Source organism: Platalea leucorodia (genome assembly GCF_965183815.1).
Source record: "Platalea leucorodia genome assembly, chromosome: 12".
Lineage (NCBI taxonomy): Eukaryota > Metazoa > Chordata > Aves > Pelecaniformes > Threskiornithidae > Platalea > Platalea leucorodia.
The window spans coordinates 5,630,830-5,650,361 of NC_138834.1; the positions used below are offsets into that span (position 1 = coordinate 5,630,830).

General features: G+C 41.5%; 1 protein-coding gene across 1 annotated transcript in view; it reads right to left on the reverse strand.

Annotated features, from left to right (window-relative positions):
• The window catches only part of TMEM132B (transmembrane protein 132B), a gene marked incomplete at both ends in the record, with an annotated part of 254,308 nt that overhangs the window by 73,398 nt on the left and 161,378 nt on the right, over positions 1–19,532 (reverse strand). The window contains one exon of the mRNA XM_082324682.1: positions 4,022–4,208. Coding sequence (XP_082180808.1) covers positions 4,022–4,208 — 187 coding nt within the window. The remainder of the gene's footprint in view (positions 1–4,021; positions 4,209–19,532) is intronic.

A 19,532-nucleotide genomic window follows, 5' to 3' on the forward strand; every position in this document is an offset into this window, starting at 1 on the left:
CACACACAGACTGGGTCGCTTCCTTTCCCACATTCTTCTCAGCAGCTGGGAATGATGGAAATGACAGTATAGCTTAACGAGAGCATTCCCCACTATGTTCTCTATAATAAGTGCCGTAGGACTGAAGCCTCTCAGCAGGCGTCTGATTTACAGGCAGCGTCATACGAAAAACTCCACGAAGAAAGCCGACCCTTTGAGCAGCAGTAGGGTTATCAGAGCTGTCATCCAAATCGGCTCCTGAGAGAGGCGCAGGCTGTACGCAATTGTGATCACCCGTCTTGATATTTTCTCTTTCCTTTGCCATGCCAGCCAGGGGTGGTCTGCATTCCCACAGCATCCTCTCTGTGCACAGAGTCTACATTGCTCACCCAGAAGTAGAGATACGACTTGCAGAAAGCAAATCCTGAACTACTGGACTGTGCTGTTTCCATCTGGATGTAGTTCCCTTGGAAATCCCAACTGTCTGGCCCTGTGCAGTTGTTGAAACTGGATGTTTCAATTAGAAGGAGCTTAAGGATTTGGGGAGAACTGTCAGATGACATGGAAAGCGGGCTCTCTTTCAATATGAAATTTTGTTTTATTTTCTCTCATTAGTGCAGATGTTTTATTTATTTACATATTTTGAATGCACTGAATTTGGCAATAATTAACATGAAGATTTATTATATGGAGGATCATTCAAATGAAGATGGATAGTTTGGGAGGAATTCTCAATATTCCAAGATTTTATTTTAGTCCTCCTCCAAAAACTATGCAAAACCCTCAAAAACACCGCAGTATTTTTGCAGTTATCATACAGAAGGAAGAACAGTTGGTTTTGCTGCACTAAGTATTTCTACTTTTCTCACAAGCTAACAAGTTTCCAGTTACTTCCCAATCTCCCTACCAAGACTTAAAAATCTCTGTTCCTTTTTAGTCACAGCATATAGGCATTGCAGTTTATGATAATGTCCTTTCACCGAGTTATGTCGGATAACCTCCCCTCCGGAGCAGGCTAAGGGCAGGCACGGAGCACGGCTGATGGGTGCCACCCTGGCCGGGATTTCACCTGTAGACACTCCTTGGCTCTGCTTCCTTCTCTGCGTCTCAAAACAGTGCTTATTAATGCGCTGCTGATTTGATACCAAAGGACTAGCCAGAAATAATCTGCAATAGCAATTCATTATAGCAAGATTGTCTGCTAATAAGGAGCTATTTTTTGCTACATAATGTGCAAAAATCAGCTGTATCTTCACTTAGAAAAACCCAAAAGCAAAAAAAAAAAAAAAAAAAAAAAAGGCGCCTTTCAAGCTTGCTACCAAATGTAAATGTTAAGAACATGAGATTTGATGTTAAGGGCTTCATAAACTCACTAAAGCAAAAAATCAGCTCTTTTCATCAGGCTATTATTCAAATGTTACCATGCAGTCTACCATATCTTCATCTACAAAAAAATAAGCAAGCTAGTAATGAGAAAAATATCCCCACCACTATCTCCAGAGTCACCACAATGTAATGACAGAATAAATTATCTGGGGGCTCTTTCGATTTTCTCCTGTTTGTTTAAGAAAGCAGCATGGAAAACAAAGATAAACTCATGACCAACTGCAGCAACAAACCAGCAATATTCCAAACCATATGGAAGAGGCTGTTTTTATATTAAAAGAACCAAAGTGGCCTACAGAAAGAGATCCACACATTAAAGTTCATTTTTGTTTTGCAGGATTTCACAGCTAATTTCTCCTCCAGTAAGCTCTTACTGAATCCACCTCAGTCTTCTTACTGGAAAGAAATTTTTCCTCTTCATGACACTGAGCTGCACTTCTTCGTGCAAATGCTGGTGTCATTACCACTGCACCACCATGAGGTTTTGGTAATCCCATCAAAATGTTCACTCCTGCAAATGAAGCACTAAATGTTTTGCTCAAACCTTAAACTTTCCAAGTAACTCTATGTTTTCATCTATAAATATTCAATGTTTACAATGAAAGAGTGGATACACTGAAAAGGAACAGCAAGTAATTTATGTTCAGTGCAATGGCAAAGGCATGGAAACACACTGGTTTCTGGACCCTTCTGTGGTGCTCTTCTGGGGGACCAAGGTCCAGGAGATGTCAAAACTCTCCTTTACAGATACCACCTGCACTCAGAGGGAGACTGCCTTACCAACGAGCCAGGCAAATCCTGAAGAGGAATGAATGTTAAAATGCATTTAGTTCAGCGAGGAACTCGGGGCCTTGGGAACGCGTTTCTCTGAAAAACACAGGATGATGCACAGAGCAATTATTTTTTGCTCCTGACTGGGCAATGCAGTGCCAGAACCTGCACCAGTTAGTGACTGTTAAATGAAGCAGCACTGCAAACTGGCAAACATAAGGGAAAGAAATGCAAATACAAGCTGTTGTTCCTGCCATTGCTGCCATCAATTCTCCTATCAGCCTTGCGCCAAGCCAGTCAAGGATGCTCACATGCAACAGCAAAGTAATAGCCCATGAGACCCCTGTTTAAGGAATAAGGTCATAAATTCACAAAAGAAGCTTTTTCCTTTACTCCACAGTTAGTTTACAATGACAAAGTGTCAGAGATGAGATTAGCTCCACTTTGAATTCATGTTCAGCCTCAGATTTTGTCCAAGGACATTTAGGGACAGCTAAAGTGGCAAACATCTGCCATAACTGCAACGAGATGAAGTGAAATCCTGGGAAAACCCTGGCAGAGACAGCAGCAAAGCTCTGATCCAACATTCACAACGGGCTTTTGGGTTGGATTTGCTTTTCTTTTATACCTGTAGTGCTCTGCATGGCACAAACTCCATGCTATCCATTTGAAACCAGCAATGGTATGCGCAAGACTATTCATGCACCACATTTTGTCATTATTACATCTGGTTCACCATTACTACTTGACAATATTCCATCCACACAATTAAGAGTTTTGTTTTATCTCCTACGTGCTTCAAAAAAAAGCACTAGAAGAAAATTCACTATTGACTTTTCTGCATATAATTTCTCCTCTATCACTGGGCTGCCAGTAAGTGTAGCCTTTGGCAGCAGGAACTGGAAATTAAAATTATTTAGGGTCTTATTTACTTTTACAAGCATCTCTCCTTGCTTCTGTCCTAGTAGGAGAAGCTAGTGGTCACGCAGAGGAAAACGCCAGTATTTGTTGGTTATATAGTGTAACAGAAAGAAAACCAGCACAGACTGACTCGGAAAGGAAGGGCAAATATTTGTGAGAAGTAAACAAAAATTACCAGAGTGTTTCTGAGGGAACTGGTGCAACACCCGGCCTCTCTGACTGTTTCTTTAGTTTTACACCAGAATATCCCCCCTGAAATCACTGGTCATGTGTAAGCTTAAAGCTCTAGTACTAAAAAGTCCACCAGGCCCAAATGTAGACCAAAGGTCCCTCCTAGAAAAGGTGTGTTTGATTTTAGGAGATATTTGCATTTTTTAAATAAACCATCACCTTTGAGCTTTCTACACATGTACACCTCAAACCCTGCCTGGAAAATATGGCCGACACCTACCTCTTCAAAAAGTATTTTGTCCTTTCTCTATAACTCAAAACGGACCTTTTATTAAATTGACACTTTGCAGCTCACTAGACTGTGTGGCTCTTTGGGGAAAAGCAAAGCAGAAAACACTCCAGTTGTTTGGTTTAGCAGTGAAGTTTCCCACACACGCATGCTAATTTATTTCATTGAAAATGTCCCAACTAATTGCAACATTTACCCTTAGAGCACATGCATGGCAGTCACATTAATACACCAGAAGACAATGGCTCCAAAGGAGCTATTACCATGTACCGGGCCAATAATCCACAAACGGTAAAGGATTTTCACAGAAGACCCAAATGGTTTCCAAGGAGCTATTATGGCATATCAGGTAAATAAAATATTATTGAAATGTATTTTTTGCATTTAAATCACTTGCAGCAGGTGCATAGGAAGTAGCATATAATAAAATGGCTCACATTCCCTTGAATACTAACGAGAATCAACGGAAACATTTAGCAAAAAGAAGCAGCAGCAAGTTCTTACCATCGCAAGAGGAACGATTCCCACAAACATTGTTCGGCTGACGAAGATCTCGGAGACCACCAGTTCGCTCACGGAGTCATCTCGAGGGTATTCCACCTGCCAGGTAATTTGCTGGGCCCCTGCCAGGCTGCTGGTGTTGTCGATCTCAAAGTCCATCTGCAGGATCTCATAGGAGGACATGTTTGCTCTGGGAAAAAAAAACAAAATTGCCCACAACATCAGTAGGATGTTAATAACAAAATATATTTTGATTTCTCTTTCCTATTCACCAGAAGATTGACCATTTAATTCAACATGCAGACTTGAAGACACTGACAGAAACCTAAATCAAACTACACACTGGGCAACACCTATACTTTATAGATAAGGTCACACTGTATCTTTTAGTTTCCTGAAATGGAGGCCTTTTTCCCATTAAACTCAGGCATTCTTTCTCTGTAATCACAATGAACTTGCATAATAAGCCCCAAACCCTGGGAACTGCATTGCACAGATGTTGCTAAATTATTTAATATAGCATTACTACAATTTTGTTGCTGCAAATACTGATGCTCTGAAACAACAGAATATTTGACCATTCCTCATGCTGTATCAGAAATGAGCTCTTGGGGGGCAGGGGGGAAGTCTTTCAAACCCAAACTTGCCTTCATCTCAGTGAAAAAATGGATTTGCAGAAATTATACATGATTATACAAAAAATGGAGGGTAGATTATCCTTATTTTCAATTCACGAAAACATTCTTCTCATCCATGGTACACACTGAATTATATGGCAATCATTATATATTTCTCATGTGGAAATAAAAGTTTAAAGGTAAAGAAATGGATGTAAATGCACAGCATTCAGAACCGTATTTAAAAATTACTTCTGCTTCTTTTGTTAACACCAGCACTTAGCACTCTCCTGTGGTCCAACACTATGTAATATTAATAATTAATCCTCAGGTTAGAAAGACAGATCTTATCTTCATGTTACAGAGAAGAAAACAGACACCAAGATTTAACCAACAGCACTCGGCATATCCACAGCAGGGACCTATTTAGAAAAACGACCTTTACTCATCCAGCGCTTTACTTCCACAAAAGCTAAGGTACTTTACAAAGCAGCATACAAGTTCCAGTTTCCCAGACAGACACCTGACGCAGCTCGCAAAACACGGAGGCGGGATGGAAAGGCAGCTAACCTGACTGCAGACCCAACTGCTGAATCACGTGCCGTTGAAGAGACAATTGATGTTATCAACATTACTGAAGTTTCAGGGTACGTGCTCATAAAATAGGTTAAAATCTGAACTTGCGGCATGTTAGGCCATTCTGTAATGACTTGAATGTGCTCTTACTCCAAGCGTGAGTCAGCTTGCTCCCGATCCAGGGACGCGTCCTGTGCATGCAGGCACCCCTCAGTAATGAGCCACCCTCTGTCCTGCCCCGCGGTACGTTATTTGTGTGCCCTTACCCTAAAGTAGTGACTCCAAGACCTGTGTTCATAGAAAGTTTTAGCCTGCTGCTACAAAGAACAGAGACTTAAAACATCCTTTTCCTCTTCCCAACTGCACAGAGGCAGAATCTGTTTTTGCCATATGTTTTTGAAGGCACATTGTAAAGGAAAAAAATCTGAACAGGAATTATTGATTTTCATGTTTTCTTTCTGACAACAAACAACACAAACATATGCTTCAATGCCTGGAGGATAAATATTTTCCATGCTGACAGAAGATAATATCCACCTCCAGGCAAAACTAGAAGCTATTACGGCATCTTTTGGGTGGCCAACCAGATAATCAGCAAAAATCTTTTAAGACAAGTATTATTACACAATACCAGGGATGTAATTAAACCATTTCTGTTAAAAACATAACCACTGTGGGCACCACGATGGAGTACTCAACTTCATAGTTTTCCGCATATCACTTCTGGCAGTTTGTTCTATCTAAATTACATAAAATTAATTTGCTCACAACACAGAAATAAAATTTAGAGATGAGCTCTACACTAACTACGGATCTAGATATTGGGCCTGTCAACATACGTTTAGATCTGCAGTTTAGGTTCAATCTGTTCAAGTCAACAGTTGCCACTCACAAAAACACCCACAAGTGGTTTCAAATTCAGAACAAAACCACTGATGGAGGGGTTTGCTTTAGATTCACCACTTAAATAATATGTCGGGTTAGTCTGTACTGATAAATCCACTCCACATGTACCCCTGATTGGCACTTCTTTGAGCTCAGTCCATCATGCCTTCAATTATTCCTTTCCTGTTTTCCTCCTTACATATCCAAAAAGTAACTATAATAGTGGTTTTATATTTTTAACACAGACTGGGATTCAGATCTCCCTAAGAAGAGCATGTGTGTGTCTTGCCTACATAGCAAGCTGAAGTAATTGCCAGGGAGTGAAATGACTCTTGTGCCTGTAAATATGCAAAGACCTTCGCTGCATCCTTAGCACGGCTGTGTAGCTATAAAAGACATAAGTTTCACTTAGAGGGAGACATGGTTATACACTGCTGGATTAGAAATGAGCCTCTGTGCATCTAGAAAAGAGCAGCAACTCACATACATAAATCTTCCTCAGATCTAACTAATATTAACAAACGAACTAAAGCAAAGCCGACTTCCCAGTTCTCCCAGGACCCAGGACCTCCTAGGTCCTGGTCTCAGAGAGAATCCTTATCATCACCTGGAAAAACAACATGACTTGTCAAATGTTTTCTGCTTTGTCTCAGAAGCAAATCATGTAGCATGGCATATTAATATTGATTAAAGGATCCACTTCGTTTCATTTGAACTTTTGCTGAAGGAAGTGGACATACTGTATCTAATCATCTTTCACTTTCGGAGTTTCTCCACTGAGTGCATAGCTTTAGCAAAGCAGCATTCAACTTTCTGGACTCCTTTATTCACCAGGAGTCTTCCAGTTACCTTCGGAACAGCAGGTCAATGAATTTTCTGTAAAATTATGGTCTCCCTTTTTTCCTCTTTAGGACAAAGATTCAGCCTTCAAGCAGTGCCAAGTGTTACAGTATCTGGGACACAGAGTCCCCCACGGACTAATCCAGCCTCATTGTTCTGAGTCTCTTCCCAGGTTACAACTGTAACGAACCCATGATAAAACCCAAAAAGTGAATTTCTTTCTTGCTCAGACTGGTGCCTTCCTACTGGCTGCTGCATCTCTCATCCTACGGGAGCTTCTTTCCTAGCGGGAAGATCAGTACTGTATTCATAACTCTTGCAATTTATTAACCATCCTCTATAATACCGTGTGGGAGACCACGACCTTTTTCCAGCGAAACTGATGGAGGTTGCTAAAGTAAAACCAGAGATAAATTAAACCATAATCAAGACCTTAAAGGTTAGCATTTACTTATGTCAGCACCATTAGCTGATAAATCCGCATTGCAACACCTGTATCTAAATTCCTCTCCTGGCTACGCAGCACTACACTGTAACACTTTTTAAAAGGCGTCCTTCCACCCTGCCATGGCAAATCTTCAGCTTTTAGTCTGATTTGTAGCTGGTGACCAATATGTTGGTCTTTGTAGTCACTGTTGATCTGCAACTGCCTGGTGAAGACAAAACGCTACCAGCTGGAAAATCCACTAGCAGAGAAGACGACGACTGTAACTCATGCTGTTATCAGCCATTAAATCCCACTAAACCAAACTTCATCCTATAAAGATTTTTCAGCTTTTTCTTGAGACTTATTCCATTTTTCTCTTAAATAAGTTTGCACTATTGGGAAGAGTCTGATGGAATCCAAGGACTATAAATCACTTCTCCTTTTCACATCGTTCTTCTCTTTTTAGTTAAATATTTCTATTGTCCAGTGAAGTCTTTTCCTAGTTTAGAAGGATTTTGCCAAACCCTAGTTTAGAGGAGCAATAAAAAATAAAAAGTCAAAATTACTTTTATAAAAAAAGATTATTTCCTGCAAGCACAAGGAAAAGACCTTATAATTTTAGGCAGCTGGCATGCTTGCTAATAAGTCCATTTCTATGGAAATGAGTTCATAACTATTAATTTTGCCTGCTCCTGATCTATTCTTGATGAGCCTTTCAAATTTAGAAAAGCGCTTCATGATTCTCTCAATTTGGTAATTACTAACTCCCTTTGATGAATCCAGCCCAGTGTTTCAGACATGAGACATTCATTACACATTTTTCTTTCTGGTGAGAGGAGAAAAAGAAACCATGGGCTTGGATTTATTTCCTCTCGCCAACTCCAGTAAGTAGGCCCTCTTCTTCAAATTGCAATTTATAATCCTACTGGTGTACTTCCACCATACTGCCTCTGCTAGGTGCTAGAAGAACCCCCAAAACCTTGAGATTTCTGCACAATTTCCTGTTGTCTAGCCTCGTATGTATCTAATGCATTCAAACCAGGTCCCCAACAGCCCAGTCAAGCTTTGTAACATATACAGTCTTCGTTCTGTACCCAGCAGTTAATAGGCATGGTTGTGATCCCAACCTGGAACAGAGGAGAGCAGATTTTTAGCCCAGGATGGTAAATCCATGCCAAATAAAGCCAGCTCTAGTTCCAACCAACTCCAGACTAAGAGTTAATCAGGACAGGAAAATGTTGCGAAGTCCCAGCACTGTCCTGCAAGGGACAGATCCAGGCGGGCAGCCGCAGGCGTGCAGAGCCCGACTGCCCCGCTCGGCTCGCCACGCTGAACCTGAAGCGTTCCTTCTGGATGTACGTTAAGCCATAAAGGAGTGAGCACTCCACCCAGAGGCAGAGCCTCTCCTCAGTTAAGAAAACTCTCCCAGTGGAACAAATCAGAGGCTGCACAAACCACTAGAAAAACAAGGCTTGGGTTTCAAGTGCTCCCAAACACCTTAGAGAACCGAATGCATTAGTGCATTCGGATGCTTTGTAAAGATTCACGCTGTTGTTGGAGGGCTATCTATCATGTTACCTTGTTCCATATATTCTGATTGATTTTCTTCCTGAATCTGCTAGTGTATGCACACAGTAGGAAATATATATACACACACTTTAAATCTGAATCTAAAAAAAATCCAATATCAGATTTTCTTTCTCTACGTTTATTACCTTATTAAGTATTTATATGGAACTGCATAGGCTTTTTTTCACAAAATAATAGATTACCATGAAGGTCCACCATAGCTCTAATGTTAGAGGTTTTAGTAAGTACTACAAAATCACCTGGCATTGAAATATCACTGAATTTAATTTATTCCTAATTTTTGTCTAAGCAAAACGTGGCATTATTGAATTAAGTACTGGAATGATACACAGTGATTGATGTTATGATGGCAGTGACAGCCTAAATAGTTAGTAGTTACCTTAAATAAACAAATGCCTATTATTAGCTATTAAGAAAGATTTACATTGCTAACCAAACTGAAGAGCCTGCCCTATGTATTTTATAGAGAGACTGACATATGCAGAATGCCTGAGTGAAGGATGACGGTGCAGGGCTCTGCCGTGCGTTCAGCTGGGTGCGCCACCGGCGCACGGAGGGTCTGCTGGCTCCCACTGCTGGTTCAGCAACAATTTCCTTGATAAAAGTCAGACCCTTCTATTAGTGCAGTTGGCTATTACAGGAAATCATGAGTTTCATTCATTCATAAAATAATGTTTTCGGTAAATGGCAATCTGTTTATGAGGCCCACAGCAGGGTAAACAAAACTCAAAAAAAAAAAAATGGAGCAGGCACTAGGTAATTGCAAATAATAAAATGTCTGGTATTATGTTGCTTGAGAATCCTTTCAAGGTTAATAATGGTCAACTCTTACTCTCTCTGACAAATTGTCACCAAATTCAATGAGAACAGGATTATATAAGCAAGGTACATTAGTTTATAAAATATTTCAGTAATACAGGTCTCACTCCTTTGATCTCGAGAGGATTAATTTCCTAAGTACGGTTTACTGAAGAGCAAACACTTACAAGAGGCGGCTTTTCAATGACTGATTGGAAATGCTCAAGACCCTAATTTCCTGCCGAAGTCAAATGAAGCAGCAGACGGCCAGGACCTCTTGGGGAAGAGATCCAGATTAAAGGTCCTGACCTTCTCCCCCTAAGGAAATTAAGATCCCAGCAGCCCAAGATGAAGGAAACGAGAGCAAATACCTACTAACGGAGCAGCATCCAGTTTCTGAATTACGAAGATTTGCACAGCGTCAGCCCTTACACTTTGCTGGGTGCCACTTTCCTGAACGCGGGCACTGGGTAGCAGGAACTGGCAGCAGCTAACGCCTTTAACGCCAGGATATCTTCACGCAGCTACAACATCCTTAAGCACGCAGCTCATCCTTCACGCAGCTACAACATCCTACTTGAGAACAACTTACTGAGGTGAAACAGCTACACCTTCTGTTACATACAAAGTTTCACTTGATGATGACAACGGATGTTAAAACCTGCTCGCCTAACCCCTTTTCTCCCGGCATATATTATTTTCATTAGGCTGTAAGGACAAAAAGCTGTATACGAGCTTGGAAGCAGCCTCCTCACACCATTCTCTCATGGTAGTTTGGTGAGAAAGGGCCTCATCTTGAGGAGCACCGGAGATGGGCCTGGCTGGAGCCCGCATAAATAAGCGCAGGTATCCCTGTTGAGTGTTGCAGTGTAGATGAACAACCCTAGAAGCCAGGGCAAACTACCTGCGCGTCCTGAGTATTTCTGCAAGCTTTTGCATCAACGTGAAAACATTCAGATGACACAGGGCCACTGCCCCTTACTGCACAGCCCCCAGAGGTTTTTGTTTTGCTGAGGGAAACTGGACGGTTGGGGGTGCAAGGCAGGCACAAACACTTGAAAAAAGCCCTGCTCACTCTTCCTCCACGCCACAGCACAGAAGTGCAAGGCAGAAGTCCCAAACATTGAACAAAGACAGGGTGGATGGCAGGTTGCAAGTAAATCTGCAGGGATGGAAAAAGTTTGCTTGGTTTCCTCTCGTGATGCATTTCAAAATCACAATTTATAATTTGCTCTGTTGTCTAACAGAGAACTTGCTCTGTTGTCCAGTTTACGTTATACCAACCACAGGCTTCTTCAAAACATTTCTTGGTGCCTAATCTTGTTTTTCTTTCACTGCTGCAAAAAGTCATGCTCTTTGCAGATGTATAGGCAATGTAAATGGCTACAGAGGATAAAACCAAGCTGCTAAATCTGTTAATAATGTATGGATTGACACAGCACTTTTTAATAATCCAGTAAAAGCCATAAAAACAAGAAGAAAATATTTTTGTTCAAAACACACCACCAAGACCAGATATTATTCATGTTGTTTTGCTTAGCCTACATTTTCCCACAACTGAAAACAATAAATCTAGATAATGAGCAAACCTTTTAAGCTCTTCAGCTTCTTCCACTGCCAATTCACAACTGTGCTGCTCACTAACAACTTGCAATAACTTCCACTTTATTTGATTTTATCAACATCATCATGACAACCCTGGAGACAACTGAGACAATTGCTTCAATTATTTTTATTTGCTTCCACCCTTGTGACAGTGTACAGAAATTCTTCCAGTAAAAGAGTCCTTAGGTACTGTTTTAGTTAGCCTTTAACAAAACAGGACTTTCAGGACCAAATTCAGTACGGGTGTAATTGGTGCGCTCCATGGGTAATATGTGTTGCTGGGCTCTAGGACTCCATTTGTTCCTTTGCCGTGACTCTCCCTTTTTGAAACAGCATGTAATATTTTGGGGTTTAAAAAAGCACTTTGATTGCACTGGAATATTTTTCTGACTACTATTTAGAACCTCTTTATTGCTGTGCTGTGTATTTCTTAAAATAAAGATTCTCTGCCAGGAGAAAGCATCTTGCTGGGGAATATAACAAACACATCCAGTAAGAAATTGGGGCCAGGGTTTAGCTGATGTCGGATGCAAATACAGAGGGAGCTATTGTTGTTTAAAAAATAACAAATGATTTTATGATGAAAGATTTATGTTGAATCCTAACCAGTTAATAAATATCAACAGCCCAAATGGTGCTTATAATTTTTCTTTAACTATTCAGAAAGTCTTACATATTTACATACCATAATCACATGGTGTATTTTCAACACGGCTGTGCAAGCAGCTGAAATATATTATAAAATAGAGGTGGATTTTTAAAGAACCAATGACTGAAAATTCAAGATAATAAATTCAGTGATATAAGAACTTCTTTGCAATGCAGGAACACACAAACAAAGACCCTCCCTCCACAGACTCTCAAAAGACCTTTAGAAGAGCAAGAATACAACTCTGGGAGGCACTTTTTTACCGTGGCCTGTGCTGCAGCTGAGTAACCCAAGGCACGGGTATCTTCAGCCAAGCTGCGTGTAAAGTCAGCGCAGCAAACATTTCACTTGACCTCAAAGAAAACAGAGTGGATGGTCAGGGGCACCCAGAGTCTCGATGGTGGAGACAAGGAATATACACGAAAAGTTAGCTGCTGGAAATCCCTGGTGACACACTGCAATGCAATGGGACAGACTCTGGGTCTGTCTATAATGCCACCACGTAATAGCCAAAGAAATTAGTTTCCTGCAGGTAATTAAGCAGAAGGAAAAGGCCACTCTTCAATGCAGCTCCTCCATTATCCCTACGCTTGGTTATTGGCTACCAGCTCAGCGTAGCTGAAGATGCTGCATTCAGAGTCTTGCTCTTCCCCAGCTAACTATGAAATGGAAGATGTGCAACAGTTTCATTTACCTGTATACTCTTCCAAATTTAGCGTGAGTCTCAGGAAAAATGACTCTACGTGACAGCTCCTGAACTCATACAATTATGTAAGGGTCTTGAATTTTCTATTTACACATACGTATGCAGCTTCCTCATCTTCCCAGACAAAGATAAAAGCTTGGGTAAATGACCTGGATGTACCCTAACAGCTCAAATCACATTTCCAACAACATGTTTCCCTGGCATTTTAAACACTGTATGATTTTTATAAGCTCGACATTAGCATTAAGTGACCAGACTCTTTTGTATACACCAAGTGCATCAGAAAAGAGAAACACGAGTAGACCTAGGAGAAAGTCACTAGCAATCCAAGTTGCCGTTTTGATTTCGGAATTACAATTGAGGCTGACAGCTGGATCTCCTTGGGGAGAAAAATCAACCAGAGGGGATCTAAAGATGCAAACCCCCACCCGCTGAATTTATGAATGAAAGAAAACGAGAGACAAGCTGCAGACTGTCACACCAATATACCTAATGTGCTGGAGGATACACGAAAACAGCGACAAATGGTGCTCTCCTCTTGAGGATTTAAAAAGCATAATTCAACACCTTTTGAACTTTATCCTTTGCTTAATGGGCAGACAGTGTAAAGGAGTAAATAACAGAATGCCACGCAGCTAGCAAGGACAATGAGAAATCAAAAAAGTCGGGTTTTTTTCTTTCTAAAGCTTGCTAAGGGTGCACAGAACTCATGAGTCTGCTGTAGATGCTACTGTAATACCACCTGCGTGAAATAATTAAAGAACAAATCAAAATAGGAACATGGGCAAGAATTATTTTATTCCTCCTACATTCTCTTCAGATTTAAACAAGATTAAGCATCTAATGAATTAGACCTACCTTCCTTTGAATCTAATGTACTCTTAGATGGAGAGATAATGTGCAGGGTGTCATGCGGCTAATTCACACTTCTGCTAAGAAATAAATGGCCATGACAACATCCTCAAAGAAGTTAAGGCAGGGATCAGTGTAGCCATTAACGCAAACGGGACCTCCTCTCTCCCCATTTCCCCAAGACACATATGGTGGGCATAAAATTGTTTTCTTTTATAGGCTGATAATTATGTTTTTAACAAGAGTTAAGCTTTTCCTCCCACTGTTGATACCCACTGAACAGACAGCAAAAACGTGAAACTGGCATAAAACCATTGGTTTCCCATGTTTTAATTAATAAACAAGATTAATTCATCCAGCTGAGCAAACACAGGGTATATCAGGGTCTGCATTCAGCCTGTGAACAGAAAGAGCCATCTACAGTAATTCTCTGTACCTCCATCCTTTGCTAGTTGAGATCAGCTTAAAGTCCTGATCTTTGCAACAAAACTAAAAGCAAGAGAGAAACAAGCAGTTATAACGTAAGTCGCTCCATTAAAAGCCAATTTTCGTCCTAAAAATGAATCCAAATAACAAAAAGCACAGGGGTGGATTTAATATTTCTCTTTTTAAAAATCATTCCACAATTACTTTTTAATGGCATGAAAGTAAGGTCAACACAACAGTCACCACGTAATGTCTCGAGGTCACCTTTTCAAAGGATAATCACTACTTTGTCACACTTGCAAGACAATCATTTCCCAACACATGATGAATTCAAATGTAGTGACAGCTAATGGGATGCACTGGGGGGCTGCTGGGACATCGCTCAGAGCTAAGGTCATACCATGAATAAATGAGTTCAGGCACAAGTGAGTAATAAGTGAGGCTAATTCATTTAGGCTCTGAAAAGGAATAATTAGAAATGGAAAGGGGAGAAGTGGTGTTCCATCCCGCCTTCCCCACTCCCCTGTTGGTAGGAGAAAACGTCCCCCTGGGACTTCATTTCAATGCATTTTCTCAGCAACGAAGGCTTTAACAACCTGCGGATGGAGTGGGGCTGAGCGCCTTGAGCTGCTCGCCAGTGCGAGGCAGAGCAGGCGCCTGCGCCATTGGGAAGAATGACCGCTAACGACATTGCACCGAGGACTTCCCACATCTCCTCGGGGAGTCCGAGCAACACACGACCCAAACAGAACAGTAACAAAAATACTGATGGGGTGGATATGATGTTATATCGACTCCCCAGTTACGCACTGTAATAGTCACACAATTTGGGAATTGTTTTGCTTTTTCATTTTCCTTGCTACAATTAAAAATGTTACCTAAGCAAAAATACCAGATGTCATGAAGAACAAAGAGTCAGATAAAAGGATTTCTAGAAAAAGAAGGCAGGTTCCTGCAAGCACTGCATATCACGCTAAGCTACATAAAATATCCCTACCATTAAGGGTTAATGTAAAGCAGAATCTGCAAAATCATCCTCCTTCTAGTCCTCTCTTTTCTGAATCTTTTCAGGATTTCATAATCCCTTCCCTCCTCCTGCCCCCCTCCCAACTCCCTTCCTCCCCGTACAAGAATATGCTCAGCCCTGGAAAATTGTTTAGCTGAAATCCTCAGATTTTGTCGAGTCCTGGCATTCTTTGAGACAGCTGTATTTACACCCATTGCTGGTGGGTAGTCATGCTGGAAGCAATTAGCTTTCATGCTTTTTCAATATCCCCTTTCAAAAACTTTGAGATCTCTCATTGCTATTGATTTAGATGTAGAGAAGCACAGGAAAAAAAAAAAGAGTTCATCCATATGCTGAGCTCCTTTAGTCTAATTCAAATGCAGCAACTTCAGCTCCCCACCACCTAAGGCATGCCTCCACAGACACGTTCCCAGCCCATCACTAAAAATGCTCAAAGGCCTTGAAAACCATCACCACAACACTCCGAGACAGCAGCTTCCAACACTGCTGGGTCCAGGAAGGGTTCAACCAGCCAGCAGCCATCTCTCATTTAGATCGACAGGTTGCATTTCAGCATCTCTGTTGAGTTTAACAACACTTTCAAGTGTGTCCTTTATATTGTTCTAAGAGAAAATCTGTCACTGCTGGTCTACTTAAAAGAAAAAAAAAAAAAAAAGAAATGGAAAGAAAAACATGGTATGATAAGACAGTAGCTAAATGTATACTGATTGCAGTAATTGCATCCATTCCTCTGTCGGGAAGTCTTGTATTGTATTTCTAATATGTGCTGATAAGTGCATTCACAACATGATTAACTGCCTCCAGACAAGAATGGCTATTATGTTTAACAGACTGATTAGCAAGTGACAGAGCTGCAAACTGTACTCCTAGTAAATTGGCTGCTTTTAAATTACAGCAGCTTTTTTATGGTTCCATTTTTAAAATGCAATGATTTGTTACACATATGCAACGTAATTCCTATCTGACAATAAGTAATAGAGGATACTGAGCTTTTAACTTTTAATCTTCAGATCTCAATTAAAGCATTGCTCATTTTCTTTTTAATTACAGCGAAATCTGCACCATACATGGTACTCATTAGGCAGCATCCTGTCTTCAATGTCTCTCAAAAACTATCCTTAAACATGGGGACAGTGATTCTAGTCCGCCTGCTTTAGAATCACAGAAGGGCTTGGGTTGGGAGGGACCTTAAAGATCATCTAGTTTCAACCCCCCTGCCAGGGTCAGGGACACCCTCCACTAGACCAGGTGGCTCCAACCAGCCCCAGCCAACCTGGCCTTGAACACTTCCAGGGAGGGGGCATCCACAGCTTCTCCGGGCAAACCGTTCCAGTGCCTCACCACCCTCAGAGTGAAGAACTTCTTCCTTCCATCTAATCTAAATCTACCCTCTTTCACTTTAAAGCCATTACCCTTTGTCCTGTCACTATGCCCCCTTGTAAAAAGTCCCTCTCCAGCTTTCCTGTAGGCCCCCTTCAGGTACTGGAAGGCTGCCACAAGGTCTCCCCAGAGCCTTCTCTTCTCCAGGCTGAACAATTCCAGCCCTCTCAGCCTGTCCTCATAGGAGAGGGGCTCCAGCCCTCTGATCATCTTCGTGGTCCTCCTCTGGATTCCTACCTTATTTAAGCTACCACTTCTGCTGGTTCTGTAAGCAGTCAACCAAGACAGGATTTATTGTATTCTTCCCAGCATTTGATTAATTCCCTCTTCTTACTGTTATGGGCACCTGTCCCATGGACTTTCACAGAAGCCCCAGTGACCTCAGAGCAAGGCAAAGGGAAGAAGTGCTGGGTCTGTGCTGTCAACAGCCCCGCTTGCCTCCTGGAACAGAAATTAAAGCAGCGATCTCAAATCTGACCTCCGTTCAGACTGGCCATGGCATAAGCCTCGCCCCTGCTATGGCCAGGACTGCTTATACCTCAAGTGAAATGAGCGCCTCATTAATTCCCTGTATTTCATAACAACAAATGGTAGGATGGATTTAGGCACACAGTTCCTTGCAGTGCTTCTGAAAATCCTGCCATCAAATGTGTGGTTCTGTTTTTGTTGATTGCTCTTATTTTTATCGCTGTAACATATGAGAGCACCAGTCTTGGATTTGGGCCCTCTGTGTATTTCATACAAACACAGCTATAAAGACAGTCCTGACCCCAGAGAGCTTGCAGTCCACAAGACAGAGGCAGAAAAGAGGTATAACAATCTGCACCAATTTAAATTCACACAGAAAGCACAAATGCTTTAAGTACAAATTCATCTAGAGACTTTCAAGCTCAATGACATCATGTACTTCAAACCAGCTTATTTATAACATAAAGCTTAGTATAAATTGTAAGGAGATAGAATAAATGAATTTGCTCTATCACAGAACTTCATCAGATACAATACAGATGGCTCTGCTACCATGGTTAAAAATAACCTACACATTTTTAAATCAGCTCAAGGCATTTATCAAATTAGGAAACTGGTGGAGGAGGATGTTGTCTAGCTTGTATACAGTAACAGGAATATCCACCCAGCAGTTAGGTGCTTTTATTAATCTTATCTCATGTGTTTATATCTGGACAGTCAGCTGAACTGGTAGAATTCAGTTTCCCAAATCATTTATCTTTGCTAAATAGCAGGACAGAACAACTTGAAGTTGTTTATTGAATGTAGATAAAGGAGAGGGGAATCATCCGAAGGGCAACCTGATTGAAGAACAGAACATAAAACACTTCAGTAACAAAACCATGGTAAAGCAAACCTGGCGTCCTGGCTGAGCAGCCCAACACTTCATGCTGGATAAAAAAGGCTGAAGGGAATTAACAGACTCCAAGAGGTAAGCCCTATAGTAAATGAATCATCGGGGAGATTGCACCACAGAAGTGGCCCTGTAGATCCTGGCATCCTCCTGCACGGTCCTCAACCAGTCGGCTTGTGTTTCCCAGCTAATCTGAACCAGGCAGGGAGACAGAGCGCAAAACACTCCACAGTCCTGCAAATAATACTGTTTGAAGAATGAAATTCATTTGTTTCTCAGCTTTCATCGCTCTTGTTCTCACATTCCACTCACAGAGGGAAAATTAGGTGCTGATGTTTGCTCAGGATTTATTTACTAAAGGATTTACTGCAAGATTTTGAAGGATCTGGCCAGCTCTTCCCACTGGAAGGAAAACCACGAGGCCCTGGCATCTCTGGAGAGAAGGGACATAAAGCTGGCATGAACAGCTCAGAATGTGTATGCCCAAAGAGGCAGGATCATTCTCTGTGCTGGAAGGAAATTCCAGTTCCTGTGTAACCCCTGCAAAAAGAGGAGGGAGAGCTCATGCTGTGACCACTTTTTTTTTTTAAAAACCAGGTATAATAAGCTCCTGGGTCAGCCAGAGCTTCGACATCCACTGCCTACTATTTTTCTTCATAATGAGCTCCCTAAAGAAGACCAAAAGCCTTTGTAACTCAAATAAAGCCAGATTTCATCACAATAAACCTCCAATATATAACTTATTAAACAGGGAAAACTCAAAGCAACTAGATCAAACAGGAGAGAAATAAAAAGGCTTATGCCCAGCTCTCCCCCTAGATCACGGTGTCACTGCAGGCAGGCCCCCCACGCTCGGTCCCAGCTACCCTAGAGACCTCCTGAGCTGCGCAAACCCTGCCCCGCCCCAGGGGGCCCCAGGCAGCTCCCTCCGTGCCCCCCGTAGCTGGCTGCCTGCTCCTGCTCCCCTGCGCGCTTCTGCACCGGCCACCGGCGACCAGCTCCGTGCCCTGGCCCCTCTACGCTGCCACGGCCTCCCTTCCCTGGGAGGTTTTTTGCAGAGCACGCTCAAGTCTCACTGCCAGCTCACTGTTTTGAGCCCCCCTTACTGGATTGTAATGATGGCCTCCCAGTTCAGCATCCAGGTCCTTGTACAATCTCGTGGGGTCAGAACACTGACCAAGGTAAGATTTACCAGTTATTTGACCAAGAAGTATCTAGGAGATTACTCCCTAGGGTAGATGCTCAATGTACAGGGCAGGACCACGCAGGAAGTTTAACTCTGAAATCCACGTGAGCTTTACAGCTGCTTTCAGTGGGCAGAAGGCAAAGATCTATTTGCATCTAAATCTAATTCTTTTTCCTGAGGAGGACCATAGATTTAAAAAAGTAATAATCAAAATACAATAAATTCTGACTAGAATATCAAGTTCAAAGTTGACTTCTGCCTTTACAAGATAAATTTAAGAAAAACAAGATACCATTAGAATTCATTAGATACACACTTTAGACTTATTGCTTATTAAAATATATATTAGCTGTTCCCTACTACTTCAATTTATCAGCTGCACTATGCCCATATTTTGTTTTCAAGAGGATTACAACAGCACATCTAATTACATGAATGCTTCTGCAGGTTATAAATGAAAATGAGATCAGTTGATAAACTGTTTTGATAAGGATTCAAACACGTACTAGGAGAAGGAGGAGACATCTCTCCCTTCTGGTTTTGCTCCTCTGCAATGGCCTTAGAAACACACAGAAATTGCTTCTCTTCTG